The 15,195-nt window shown below is 36.5% G+C and overlaps 1 protein-coding gene across 1 annotated transcript; it reads right to left on the reverse strand.

Annotated features, from left to right (window-relative positions):
* Positions 1-2,995: 2,995 nt before the first annotated feature.
* sdc2 (syndecan 2) lies at positions 2,996-15,183 on the reverse strand. The gene is made up of 5 exons (XM_015380791.1): positions 14,905-15,183; positions 8,802-8,940; positions 6,216-6,427; positions 5,678-5,909; positions 2,996-5,548 (listed from the first exon to the last, which is right to left on the reverse strand). Exons 1-5 carry the CDS (start codon positions 14,962-14,964, stop codon positions 5,385-5,387), a joined length of 807 nt encoding a protein of 268 aa, XP_015236277.1. The 5' UTR covers positions 14,965-15,183; the 3' UTR covers positions 2,996-5,384.
* Positions 15,184-15,195: the final 12 nt, after the last annotated feature.

The raw sequence follows: 15,195 nt of genomic DNA on the forward strand, positions 1-15,195 counted from the left end.
TCATGGCTTCATGCTTTAGCTGTATCTCTTTACTTAAATAAGTCATGGACCCTTTGGTGCCATCACTATGTGTGCTTTTTGTTTACCATGGAGCGTTCTATTGACTTAATGTTCATGCTTTTTTCCCTTACTAGACTGAGATGGCTACTACTGCCATGGACTTTGTGTACTTTTTTTCCTGTGTAAACTCGCCTCTGTGCTTCTTTGTTTGAATGTGTCTCTTTTCTGGTTGAAGTCATAATTATTGCTGCAAATACCTTTAAGCAATATCTTAGTTTTTCGTTTGAATACATTCCTCACTATGTGCCTCTATGTGTAATTGTATACTGTACTCTCTTTACTTTTCTGTACAGCAGAAAGAAAAAACCCTTTTGTTTCCGTTTTGTTTGGCAGTGTCTCCTCTCTGAGAGGAGCCAGTAGCTACAGTTCTATTGACAATCAATTTGCACAAATTGTAATTCCGAAAATATATTCGGTGAATGGAAACACTGCTATTTTAAAAAAAAAACCTCCAGTTTTTCGATTAAAAAAAAGAGTTTTTACGCTTCAATGAGGTGGTTTCCCTTTGTATCAAAATTAGTATATTTCGTAAAACTGCAAAGGAAACACTTTTTTTTCCATAACTTCATGTTTTCTGCACCTAAATCTTACTGCTGTGTTAAAGGAAAAACCCAGCCAGCAAGGACTGGTTCATTATCTATACCTAAAATTTATAAGTGAATGCTAAATAAACCATTGAAATTTGCGAGAGCTATAGTTCAACTGACAATGCCCACATGCATGGCAGTTGGATGTTGTAATACATCTGGTATAACTGAAAAAAAAATTGGAGTGATTTCACCTTTCTAATTCATGATCCTTCACGGACGGATCTGTCATTGGTTTACCAACTTGAAGAGGATTTGCCATCGAACTTCTGGCCAGAGAAACAACATGTCATATGTAGCCAACATTTCGAAGAACAATGTTTTCAAGATGACTTGGATAATAGCGCGTTCTTACAAACACCAGATACAGCACTGGGACTTGCTCAACAGCCGATAACGCACCATGACGTCACAAACTGGAAGGTAGCAGTAGTGTTCTTTCACAAACATGGATGTCTCCAGTAAAGCACATTCAAATGAAATTACTCTTAATTAAATACATTTATCACTTATTGAACAGAATGCAATAATTTTATATTCAAAAATACTTTCAGAAGTTTGAATTCTGAATGTGACGGAACTTTTCCTTTAAAAATGAAGAAACAGAGAATAATGGCGCCTTGAGCCATGCCTGAAATATGGATATATATCCTGTGGTTACATTTGCCACTGCCTTGGTGGCTTCTTTCTTACTAGCACAGTTGTTCCTGTCTTCTGTCACCATTAGCTTGCTTAAAATGAGCTATTGCTACAAAGTCAACAATGTGTAAAAAAAAAAATGGCACTCTTTAGAAGAGGTAATTATTCATTGGTACCTAAGTGGGGGAGTGGTGGCCTAGTGGTTAGAGAATTGCACATGGGCCCCAGAGGTTCTGGGTTCAAGACCCACTCCCAAAGACTGCCACTATGGGTCCCTGAGCAAAACCCTTAACCCCACAATACTCCCCAAGTGCTATGCAATGGCAACCCAATGCTCCCAAAGGGCAAGGGTCAAATGCAGAAAGTTCCTTTCATTGCTTTGTATTTGTGACAGTGTAATGACAATAAAGTGGAATTCTACTTATAAATAATCATCTAACGTTTACTGTATTGTGTTCATTTAGATTTGGTTGTATTGCAATAAACGCAATTTATTTCAGCTGCACCTGAATCATTGAAATGACTGGGTTGGACTAGCTTGTTTAGCCAAAGCTTTTTCGGATGGTATCCCTTGTGAGTGATTGCTAAATACAGTTATATGCATTTTCAGTTTCTACAAACAAAATAATCAGTAAGACTTTAAAACATTTGCTTTTGTTGAATTGAAGAAAACTTTAAAACGGCATGATAACAATATGCAACAGACTGTGTTTAACTCAATATGGTGTTGGTACTTCTGGATTAGTGAAGGTTCTTAGTAATTGCTTCACAGTTAAATATGTAAGCCTTAATCTACTTGTAAACATTTCAGTTGCCATAATAATGCCCAGTGCTTGGAATGGATTGTGGCCGCAGTGCAAAAAACACAGCACTTATCAGCCCACATCCCAAGCTGCGGTTTACATCCTCCAGCTTTCTTCACCACTAATCTCCAGCATTCCTCTGCAATCACTTATAGTGTTCCACCCAAATTAACGTCGTTTCACACAACCTACTTTTATACAATGTGAGCTTATGTGCAGTTTTTTTAAACCCTGTAATTTACTTTTGGATGTTTGCTTTCGAACATGGGACAGTTAGACTTTTGGCACCATTTACCCCATTATTTATACAACCAGGTACCAAAAGACTCCTTATCCTTAGGAATGATCTAAATGCTGTTTACTTAGTTAACAAAGAAACTTTAGAATTTCCACTTTTTTTAGAAACACATTTGTTAAAAAGGTGATCAACAAAGTGATTTAAGCTGGTAAAACTAATATAAGTATGAGATAAACAGAGTAAATATAAGATGCAGATTTAAAAATAAAATTATTAAAGTTATCTAAACTAACTTTGTCCTTTGGAAAATGAAAAGTTCTTACACCCTTAGCCTAACAATGATAATGGTCACAAGTCTTTTATATGAATGGGGAGGATTTTTTTGCCCACTTTGTTTGCTGCTGTCCTTGGAATTTGGAATCACACCATCATACCTCCACCACCATGTTAATGTATTGTTGTGTCTTGTGATTTGCATAGCTTTTCTATGTAAATGAATGGAATAATTTAAAAATATATTTTTTTTATTCGTTATATTTGGGAATAAAATGTGTTAGATATTCCTGAACATTAAGGTTTGACAAAAAAGCAGTGCTTTTCCAGAATAATATCCTGATCCAGAGGGTGCAGAATTAAGAATTATTTAGAAAATAAATAATAAAGCCACATTCAACTTTTTATTAAAGTCACATTTTTATTAAGCAGTAAATTTTATCAGAACACAGCTCCTCCACAATTCATCTGCCTTTCCCACCACTCGACGCTTGATTGGTCCTCACAGTTGTTCTTTTGACCACATTTATCTTTAACAACAAAAAGGACACTTTTTATTCTTAACATGCTGTATTTTCGTGGTCTACTCATTAATTCTCTAAAATTTTAGATAAATGCTTTCTATGCTGCAAATCAAGACTGAAACATCTGTCAACTAGATTATAACCAGCTAAATGTGGTAATTTTAAAAGAGAATATTATAATATAAATTATGTATAATTCAAAGAATTATTTACTTGCTGTTTAAGTTGAAACATACATAACTGTGTCTCTTAACCAACAAGCTTGTAACAAATGCTAATCTTTTTTCAATGGACCATGTTTTCTACAGTCCAGTCACAGTGACATCTAACTTTGAGCTGCCCTCAAATTTTGACGGAGTGCAGCTCAAAGTTCAAAGCCTGACAATAATACTGTAACAGCACAGCAGATGAAAGCAAATGAAAGCACTGCAAGAGGCACTGACGGTTCAAATGTTCGCTAGACACCACGGTGACCACATCCTCCCGTTTATCCCAGCCACAGTGAATAGGTAGTTTTTTGTTTGCATTTAGATCGCTTCATAGTGTCATTTCTATGAACACAAACTGCAAAAAAAAAAAAAAAAAACTAAATAAATCTCCCCCACAAATCTGAAGATAAAAACAACCTTCGACTTAAAACTTAACAAAAAAAAACTGTAACAAGACATTACCAACACAGAAATTCAGTAACTGTTATATATATATTTTTTTCTTTTACTAGATCCATATAAAGCCTTAAATCCACAATTTTGGTGACACCTTGAGGACGATGCGTGACTCTAGTTGCTCCATCCTGCAACAATCACTGATCTTAGTCCTCCTGAAAAAGGCATCAATGTTCCAAAAAGCATCTGTGAAATCTTCAACGTATTATAGTATGTAAGTAAATAAAATCCATACATATTTAAAGTATTGCATCAGCTGGGTGTGTGTCTATATCTATGTTAAGAAAAAAAAAAAGAATACCACCCTTTTGTCATTGCTGTTACCTGTATTATATTATATTATTACTGAAGCTATGCTTCTTTGGCCATTTGAGGTAAACTTTAAAAATCAGGTAATTAGCTATTAGAACCTATGTACATGCATATTAGCCAAAAAGAGTATTAAAGATGGGGAAACAGGCCTTAATGGCTGACAGTAGAAAGATAAGTAACAAGAGAAGTTTTTATTTTAACTCCAAACTCTCTTTCACAGCTGCCTGCACAGGACAGTCAGGAAGGAATGTACTTTGGCTGTCACCACACACTTTGGTCACTTCTGTGGGTTCTGAATTATAGTCATTAGCTTTGGCTCTACCTGTCCCACATGCCTGCAGAACTCAGTCACCAAGTGGGATAATCCTGAAAATATAGGAAATGCTCAAAGCATGCTATACCTGAGAGACCTTTATGGAATGGAAATCTCTTGGCTTACAGAAATATTACCTGAAGACATTAATAAGCATAGTTAGCAGAAAGTTAAAGGGTGTTTATATTTGGTCAGTTTTTACAAGTGTCAAATATCTGCAGGGAGAAAGAAAAAGAATAACAGTAAAGAACATCGCACTTAAACCTGCAGAGTAAGAAAATCTCTTGTGGCAATACTGGGCAGCTTATGAAAAGGTTTGTTCTCATAACAAAAATAAGAATTTTAACAGAAGAATACACACAAAAAAAATGAAATATAATACATAGATGTTAAGTAACAAAGCAAATATGAACTCAATGAGACCTTTGTAATACTAATGTATGTAGTACCGTTTGAAGTGAAAGTAAAACAACTGAAATCGTGTTTTCTCAGGTTTCTTTCATCCTCCTCTTGTTGAGCTCCTTTAGAAAAGGGACAATGTCATACAGTGTTGTTCAGCTGTGTTGGTCTGGAGGCACAGTGTTGGATTTGAGTAGTGGGCAAAATTAGAATAGTCCAGCTGGATAGTAAAAGGAAAGATTCCTTTGAAAGAACTTTGCTGGATGAATATTTATGCCATGATCCTTCCCAGGAGAGAAACAAATGCATTTTAGGAGGAACGCATTTGTCTCCTTATGACCCTTTTATGCACAGAAAGCTGAGCATTAAGTAGCGAAAGCAGAATAAAGATGGCAATTAAACAGATGGGAAAGATGAGGATGCATAAAAATATATATATATCTGCAGTACTGCAAGAGAGCAGACACTTTGAACTTCATCTGAAGGAATCTTCTTCAGCTGTTTAAAGATCCATATTTAGTCCTGATTGGCAGGAGCCACACTCCAGATTAGATAGTTCCTGTTGGTCAGTTCAGGCGTAGAACTCCTTGGTAGGCGCTTTGTGGTAAGCTGTCGCTGACATTTTGGTGTCTCCCAAAACGTAACTTCCTTCATCCTTCTTCTTCATGCGGTAGGCGAGGAGGAGGAGGAGGGAAACGGCACAGAGGAATCCAACCACTCCACAGGCTATCACAGCTAAAGAGGAGAGAGATCATGGGAAAAATTAAGTTTCTCATAAAAAGTTGCTTTAAAAAAATATATGTATATATTTAGAGCCATTCTTTACATTCTGAAATATGAGCAACACATAAAACCCATCCTCACCTGCTAGAACCTCTGTCCTCTCCCACAGGTTCTCAGAGGTGACTTCTTGTGGAGAGTTGAGACCGTGTCGTCGGCTGTCTCTTCCATTATTGGGAAAAGCTTCGCTTTCAACAGTGTCGATACTTTTTTCCTCAATTAAATCTTCCATCTCAGTAAGAATGAAATCAGTAGTTGAAATGACAGGTGTAGCACTGGTACTGAGGGATTCATAGACGGTTGGTCCGCCTGGGATCTGAAAACAAAGATACCAGACATGATGCATCTGTAAACAAACTGATACATTATCTAGTGTTTTATTTTATTTATTCGACACTGTGTCAGTTCTACTGTTGATTAAATGCTGCACAATGCAGAAGGAAGATAATGCATTGAATTTCGACAGAATAACTGACATTTCCTCAGTGATGAACTTTAAATGGCTTGTCGTAAAGAAGAAAACATACGGTGAAAATAAACCTTTCAAATAGTGAACAAATCTCATAACATGTGCTTCAGAAGATTTTATTTAAATAAAACCAGATGTGTGAGGTGGCTTTACCTCAACAGACTCGTCTCTGTCATCAGATAAGGAAGTGTGGGTGTCTTCCGCCGTAGGTTCTGGATCCTTCGGATCTGATGCTGTGGTTGGTGGGTTGGGAGAGAAGCCTACTGTTGGCTGCACTGGAAGTGGCAGCACCTCTTTGTAAATGCTGGTCTTGGTGAAGTTCAGTATGTTGATTATGTCATCTTCATCTGAGAGAATATTGAGGCCTGTGATTAAAGAAGAAATCAGTGGTAAGAAGCTAATAAAAAAAAAAAATACAAGTAAAAATTCTAACCACTACTCATGGTAGGAAAAAATAAACAGAGGAAAAATTGGGATCTGTTTATCTACAGGAAATGACTTATTTTGGTTTTTAAAAGCAAAATGCATGAAAATACAGTGAAAACATGCCAATTATGAATATCCCACGTTAAAGCCTTACATGTGATGTAATGTAATAATGAGAAAAATCACATCTTGAGCTGGAATATTTGATTTCACACCCAGATTTTTAGATCATGCAGTCACAAATGGAAATGTCCACTATACACACTCTCCCATCCTTCTGTAGGACCTTCTTTAGGGACCAGCATGCATTCACACTAGGGATGTCCTATCTAGGGTTGTCACGATACTAAACTTTTCAACTCGATACCGATACTAAGGAAAATATTCGATACTCGATACCATTTTCGATACCACAAGGATAAAAACAAAGACTCCAAAATTCTGCAGAAAATTTTCATTAATAAATAAAATACAATAAATAAATACAATAACGGTTGTATGCTGTGCACAATATTAAGCAAGCTTGATAAAAAACTTAAATGAAGTGTTCCTTCCTTGGCTATGCTTTGCACACATAACAATAACACTAGCCAAACTGGTTAAAAAACAAAAATAATTCTCAGCAGCTGCACCTGTTACAAAAAAAAAAAAAAAGTCTGAAACTGAAAAGTGCAGAGAATTATTCAATCACACAGTGTTCAGAAAGTGCATTGTCCTCTATTCTGCACTTTAGATGAATGACTGCTTAGGTGCCACTGGTGGTGGCACTGTATCGATACTTTTAAAAATGAGTATTGTATCCGGATACAACATTTTGGTATCGATACTTTTTTGAGTTTCGATACTTTTGACAACCCTAGTCCTATCCCAATCAGATATTGATGATGGGAATCAGCCGCATATCTCTGATATATATGCTCTACTTCTGCTTTGAGTTGTAGTAGCCCATTGGTAAGGCCAAGCATTTAATAGCATTTGCACTAAAATCACAGTATTAGAAAACCCAACTTTCCAATCAGAGAGAGACTCAGTTTTGGTCACATTACATCATGACACTGACTTTCTCACTCCAGTCCTTTAAGAAGGAGTAATTAGAGATGCACTGATCCAATATTAACGGTACAAATCAGTTAGATTCATACGCAAAGGTTTATTCAATCTATTTTCATGATCATTTCAGATAAGTTAGAAATTCTTTTTTTTTTTTTTTTTTTTTATCTCCAACAGCAAGTTTATCCCTTTATAGGCATCAGTCTTTGGTTTAATAAATACAGTTAATGTGAACGATTACAGTTGCATATATGATTTGTTCTGCTAAAATGATTTCTTTTATTTTTATGACTAATCTCAGGATACCTTTTGCAACATAAATATGTGCATTTATATATCACTGTTGCTTATGGAGTGTGGTTAATGACAGCCCATGTATAAACCAAATGGAACTCTATTATCTATTCATGTGAATGGAAGTAATCCCTTTTCCATGCAACTATAACTCTATGTCCAGCTACAATGGACACTTTAAATGTCTTGAAACCCTGGTGCAAAACATCTCCATGCTTTTGGTTAGAGTAAGGCCAAACCAAATTGCAATTTCACAATTCTTATTCAGATTTTTACGAGGTGTCTGGCCCTACCTAAAGGTTAATAATAATGGTGTCAGCTGTCAAAAGCTACTGTTCTTGGCCTACTATCACTTGATCAAGCCATTTCATGCTACAAAGTCAGTATTGGTATTCGTCAGTAATCAAAGCTCTGTCTGTTTCATGTTGGAAATGAAAAAGCTGTATCCTGACACTACTAATTCACACTGCTGTCAGCCACTTCTGGGTTCTGGGGTGCTGAACTGGGTTCACATTAGTGTGACCCAATCTTAGAAAATGGACTCTGTCTCAGTAGAAATCCTTTCAATGGCCAAGTGTGACAAATACCGTCTGTTCAGTAATATTGTGTTGGACTATTGATGAGCATTAATCACATTGTTTACTGTGAAAAAAAAAACATTTCTGATGCAGATAAAAAAAAATGTTGATAAGTTGTGATGGATAAATTCCAACTTATAACTTTTGAAATCCCCTAAACTGTTTTAGACATCTTTTTGTCACGCTTATTGTTATCACAATAAATATCACAAAATTAATTTAAATTTTACATCTAGTTTGTCCATGGTTATAAGTTTAACTACTAAAAATGTCTTCACTACTCCATCTTTAACATCATTTTATAAACTTATTCACTGCAGAAAACTGATTTAATTGCTTACAACAATTTACATTGACATGAGACCAATAGAGAGTAATAAAAGTCTCTTACCATAGTCTCCAGAGCCTGATCCAGATCCAGATCCATAATCATCTCCATCTTCATCATCCACAGGGAGATCACCTGATCCTGGTTCCTCTATATAAAGATCATCTTGTTGGAAATTAGTCGCCTGGGACAAGACAACAAGCTGGAAAACAGGAAAAAAAAGTACTTATTGAAGGGGAGACAAACAAAGAAAGGCAAAGAAAAGGAAACAAGAGACACTGATGCATATAAATTCACACTTCCATTATTCCACCCACTAATTGAAACCATCTGCAGTTCTAGGGTAAAACAATACCTCTGCTAACCAATGATGTATACGGGCCAAATATGTTGGAAGTATGCACGGCTGACTGTGAGAGAAACCACGGTGTGTGGAAGCCGCTCTATTACATGAACAGGAGGTCTGAGCTGAATTCAGACTCATTTCACGTGTCATGATCGCATTTTGTGATACTCTCCAGAGCCAGACAGCTAAGATCTAAGTGTTTTTGAGGAGAGGAGTGGGTGTGGGGGAGAGAGGAGGAGATAGAGCAGCTTCAAAGACAGCAGACAGAGAGGTTGTTGTTGCTTTGGAAACCTTCCTAGCAACCCACCACTAAACAAAAGTGATGTGCTAAAAAAAGCATTGAAGAACCTAACATGTAAAGAGCCAAGGCAGCGGAGCGATGATAGCGCCTGGACCCCATCGCAAATCAAAAAGTGAAGGGAGGAGGAAGCGAATCACACAGTTGGTGTTAAGACAGAAAGACACACACACAGACATGGATGAATATGGTCCATTGAGACTTGAGCTATGTCTGGTATGTATACTATGCTTCCACTAACACAGGTGCCGAGTTAGAGAGGGGAAAGCCTGGAGAAAGGGAAGGGAGAGAGCGGAAGAAGAGGAACAGAAAAAGTTATCTGTTTGATTAGACAGGTGCTATAGACAACAAAGGTGTGACAGGGAAACAATTGCCTTTTACTACTACTGTTTAGGACTTCACTTTAGCATTAAAAAGAGACCTTAATGCAAAAATGGTTCCCTGTCAACATCAGATTGGTGAGAAAAGAGAAACAACTACAGACACAGTTGGAAACTCATTAGGACAGTAACTGCATACCTAACGCTCCTGCATATAAACTCCACTTTACATTGTAATGCACAACATTAAGAATAACAGGAAGCTTCTCTTTTCATAGAGTTTTAGCCACAGATTAAAAATGATTTGGAGGCTTTAGAAATCAGCGGCTACGCAGATAAAGGCAAGGAGATAAAGCCTCAGTAACCCAACAACAAGTAGTCAAAGATGGTGCAGAGAGAGAAAGCCCATGTGGGTTTAATCAAATATTCTTTTTTCTTTTTTTTACTAACAAAAATTAGTAAAGTGTGACACACATTTGTAACCCGCCCCAATGAGTAAATACTTTGTCCAGCAGTCTTTTGCAGCAATGACTTTTGGAGAGTTTCTGACATTCCTTGTATCTAAAAAATAAATGAGTTCAGATTCAGTTGAACGGAATTTAAGTTTTAAAATCTGGACACACTGGTCCCACTATACTGGAACACGCTAAGAAATACAGTAGATTGTGTTTTTATCTGAAGCATTGAATCATAGCTCTGGCAGTAGGTTTAGTGATCTCCTGTTGGAAGGGAGACCTCCACCCCAGTCTCAATGCTCCATGAGGATTTAAAGGATTATCCTTTATTTGATCCAAAACTTCTTCCCTTCAAGTCTAACAGCTCCCCTGTTGGTGCTGGAGAAAAGCATTCCCACAGCATGCTGCCACTACTGTGCGTCACAATGAGGTTTGTGGTTGTGATGTGGCAAAGGGTGAGATGGTTCTGTGGGTGTGAATATCTCTGCCAAACACTGAATTTACGACCTCAATAGAGGAACCTTTTCAAGTCTGACTGGAAAAGAAGTGCTACTGAAATTAATAATGAAGCTGGTTTAAACAAATCACATGTTTAAATTTGCAGAGTGCTGCAAACATCACAAAGAAAAAAGGTAGGGTGAATGTGGATTAGTTCAAACTTCTAATCATCGCAATACGCAAAAAAAACAACAACAAAAAAAAAACATTGAAATTGTTTGCTTTCCTTATATTTTGCTACTCCAACAATGCTGCACATATGTGATGACCCATAAAAAGAAACCAGAAGGAATAATGATTCCCTGTCAGAAAACCTACCTTTTCCTTCATCCACTCTGAGCAGTGATCAGCCAGTTGAAAACTGAAGACCATAAAATGATTTTATAAACTAAAATAAATATAATGCTCCCATAGCAATTGATTCTAGCTCAATGAAAATGAAATAAAGCTTAAGATCATCTACTTTGATGTGTAAATTAGGCCTGACTTTTAATCATATTGTTTACTGTTACACTTCCACTGTGAAGGGATTTCCAGAACATATTCTCCTCTAGAGTCAACGTTTACAAAGTTTCATTTTCAAATATAACAAAGGTCATCACCAGTTAGAGAGAAAATTGGCAGACAGCCTAAAGAAATCTGAAACTTGGCATTAGTCAGTCAGTTAAGGCAATCCTTCAAAAGAAATGTTAAAATCGGTATCTAAAGGTTCAATTTAGGGGAGAATCAGAACACTACTTAATATTACACACTGTCTTTTCTACTAATCAAAGAAACACTGTAAGACTTTTTATCCAGAATGTAACCAAGTGAATCCCATGTAAGGGAAGTGTTTTGTCAGAGTTTACTAGAAGATGTGTCACAAAGGTCAAACATCTGGAAAACACACTTATACAGAACATACATCCAGTATATACTAGTGTGGTTTTTCTAAAACTTTGTCCAACCGAAGGCAGTTTACTGGAAACAGCTGGAGCAGAGCAGCACAGCTATTTAAACATTCAGCAGGGGTAAGTAAGTTATAAAATCGAGCAACCCCCATATCATGTGTTTCTGGGGGTAATATCTAAATATTTCTCCTGGGAGATGGGAGGCCAGTGAGTAGGGACAAGAGGGAGATTGTGTAACGAGCCAAAGCACACAGAGAGCCTGTCGTCGTCAGCCAGATACCTGCTTTACACAATGCTGTGTAAAGAGGGTGTATGTTTGATTAAGCCTACAAAGAACAAAATGTTTAACCCCTCCTCAACATCAAGGCATCTGTTTTTTTTTGTTTTTTTTTAACAGCTTGGGTCAGCAATGAAAAAAAAAAATACAGAGTAATTATGGCTCACCAAGTCTTTGTGATGTTTAAGTTGAATGTATTTTTCCAAACATCTAAAATGTGACATTAACTGTTGTTTATAGGTTTCAACGTGGCGCTAGTGATAAAGGGAAGATGTGATCCAAAGGTCCAAGTCCACAAAGGCAAATAAATCGTTTGGAAATAAGACAATCTGCTGTATATGGTTGCACATTTTTAACTGGAAATGTTAACAAGTTCAAACAGTGGTTGTCTCCCCTTTATACAACAATAATGGGACTATTACTGAGAACAAAACCTGAAACTACAGAAAAAGCACACCACAGCAAGGAATATGAGTCAACTTTTATCTACAGTGCATGAAGTCTTTTATTGAGCAGTGGGAAAGTAATTTCACAGCCACATGACTGTTTTGAGATTCGGCTGTTAAAGCGTAGAAAGAGACTCATTAAAAAAAAAGAAAAACAGCGTGAAAATGTGTCACTGTCTTCCTATTTCCTTGTGTGGATCCGTGGAAAACTACATGTGCTCCACGCAGAAACGTGCTTGCCTGGACTAGCCCAGAAGGACTCACTGTGAGTCAACCATCCAGAAAATGACACAACTACCGGCCCACATGCTGGCATGAGCGAAAAAACGCCTGCTTCTGTTTTCTGCTTTCAGAGGAGACCAGCATCACTAGCTGACGAACCAATTACACTTCAGCCAACTCAACCACACAAGGAGAAGGGAAGCAGGGATATATATATATGATGCAACCCATCACACCCAGTAATTTAGGCCTGGAGCTGTATTAGGGATGTGAGGTAAGGAGGAAACTGAAGAGAATACCGTTTCTGGTGCCTCTGAGAAAAACTTGGAAAAAATTAAATAAAATCAGTCATCCATCAGGCAGATTTAAGGAAAATACAGATTTCCACTTTGCTTTAGGTCAACCTGAATATTTTCACGGATTACGTTTTTTTTCCACTGTAATGTATAACAAAGGTAGCGGTTTAAAACCTGGTAGAAAATTAGTTCTTCCCCAAGTTTGCAGCAGTAAATATGTTGCCACTTTTATATAATTTTAAGCAAATTTTCAAAGATTTTCATCCAGACACGTATAAGAAATTCATTTTTGGTTCGATACTATTTTTGTTCAGTTACATAAAAATCGCTGATCAATAAGCATCCAAATGAGTCTGCATATATTGTACCTCCGTCATGACCTCAACTATTTCTATAAAATCAACTTATGATGTCAAACGCCATATATGGTGAAGGTGGGTGTTTCCCAATGCGGGGTACTATATTATATATGATCAATTATTATATGTTCTCATCCATATTCAGCTTTTATTTTGGACATATGATACTTAATATGTTGCTGTTGATGAGTGGTAATAAGAGCAGCACCTCCTACAGTCACAGATTTCAGATCCTGTCACTGTGCCATTTATGTTTTCTTTTTTGAATAATATAAGACTTCAGTTATTTTACTAGTTCAATGTTATTCCAATTTTGAAACAGAATTTGTGTAGTTTTTTCTATCTGCTTTAATAGAATATCTTATTATCAGAACATGCATGAACAATCAAAGTAAATGCAGTTGGTTGAAGCCTTTAGACCTTTTTTTTCCGGTAAAAGATTTACAGTTCATCAATCAGCAGCAACAGGAGTAAAATGATCCAATTTGAACTCTTTTCAGGCCAATGAATCAAAAGTAAATAGCAAAACCTGTACAAGAGAAGTAATTGAGCAGTGGGCTCCAAAGTAGTGGTTGGGGCCACTAGAGGTTTCATGAACCAACTGTGGGATTTTAAGGAAAAAAAAAAAAAGGAATGAAAAAACAAACAAAGCAGCAACATTTAAAATAGGAAAGTGTATGTGTCCCTGCTATAAACGTCTATAAAGTATTTTAAAACTACCAATTTGAGGTTTGACAGCTTTAAAAGTAAAGCAGCTATTAAAATAAATATATATATATATATATATATATATATATATATATATATATATATATATATTTAATACAAACAGCATTTCCCCCAAATCCTAGAGCAGCTTCCCACCTCTCATTCACCAGCATGGTTTCAGGTTTCGGCTCCCTTTCTTTCACAATGTACAGTTCTGAAATCTAAAGGAAATATTTTCTTGCGTAAGATTTTTGGGAAGTGAAGTAATTCCTTTAGAATTGTATTAGTAATAGAGAATAAACAGATGTGTTTTGGCTTTTTATTTACAGGTGTTTCAACTATGTAAATAGCCAATCTGTAGAAAAGTAAAATAACATTTAACATAAAGGGAGATCTGTCACTTCAACCCAGGGAATTTGATGATCCTTATTGTAATCTAAGCCAAACATTTCTTTTATTCATAATTTGATTTCTTACTTGATCTTGATCATAAACAATGAGTATAATAAAGGGGCGCTGGGGGCTCTAGCTTTTGGTTTAAATGTCAAAGCTTGTAGCCAGAGGCTCCTCAGACCTGTGAACTTGACACCAGCTGGTGGAAAGCTTGAACTTGGCTCCAATCCACAACAGGATTATCAACCAACATCTGTGTTAGTATCAGTCCTCTTCACATTACCACTGGATAACGTAATCCATGTTAATGTTTATAACCGTTTGTTATTTGTGGCAATAATTTCAAAAATACCCCGCCCCCCCCCAAAAAAAATATATATAATTAAAGATTATATTAACATAACTGGGAAAGTGAGCTCTAAAATAGAGGGGGGAGGGAGAGAAAAAAAAAGCACTTTGTGAAGGTCTGGAAAATTTTTAATTAACCTTCAGTGAGAAGGTTTGAAGGGAAAAAAATAACTAACTGAAAAAAAACGTTAATGAGGTTTTCTTAACTGATGTTAACGGCTAAAACGGAAAGAAAACATGAGAAAAAGGTCATTACTTTATCAGTAACTATGCAGCTGTACTGAACGTGAAAGCAGAACAATGGCTTTACCTTTTCGCTGATTAACCCAGTCGACAGCCCGACGAGGAACAAAACCCACAGATTCTTCATCTTGACGACCAAAAGAAACGAGAGAAAAAAAAGAGTGGAGGAAAAAAAATGTAAACTTTGACTTTAAACTCAGAAGAGAGATGAAAATGAAAAATTTTCTGGAGGAGGATAATAAAATGAAACTGCTGTAAATTCTCGACACGAATTAATTCTGGAAAATGTGAAGTTTTCGTAAATCTCAGCTCCGTCTGGAACAACTCCCCAACTCGTTGTGAGGCAAAGTTCCACTGC

Source organism: Cyprinodon variegatus, unplaced genomic scaffold (genome assembly GCF_000732505.1).
Source record: "Cyprinodon variegatus isolate N-32 unplaced genomic scaffold, C_variegatus-1.0 Scaffold221, whole genome shotgun sequence".
Classification (NCBI taxonomy): Eukaryota; Metazoa; Chordata; class Actinopteri; order Cyprinodontiformes; family Cyprinodontidae; genus Cyprinodon; species Cyprinodon variegatus.

What these genes read in the sequence shown, in the direction of transcription:
- sdc2 (XM_015380791.1), bottom strand. Translation starts at nt 14,964, where the DNA reads ATGAAGAATCTGTGGGTTTTGTTCCTCGTCGGGCTGTCGACTGGGTTA. An exon ending in CTGGGTTAATCAGCGAAAAG is followed by an intron (nt 8,941 to 14,904) that starts GTAAAGCCATTG and finishes CCTGTTTTCCAG; the next exon opens with CTTGTTGTCTTGTCCCAGGC. An exon ending in ACAGAGACGAGTCTGTTGAG is followed by an intron (nt 5,910 to 6,215) that starts GTAAAGCCACCT and finishes CTTTGTTTTCAG; the next exon opens with ATCCCAGGCGGACCAACCGT.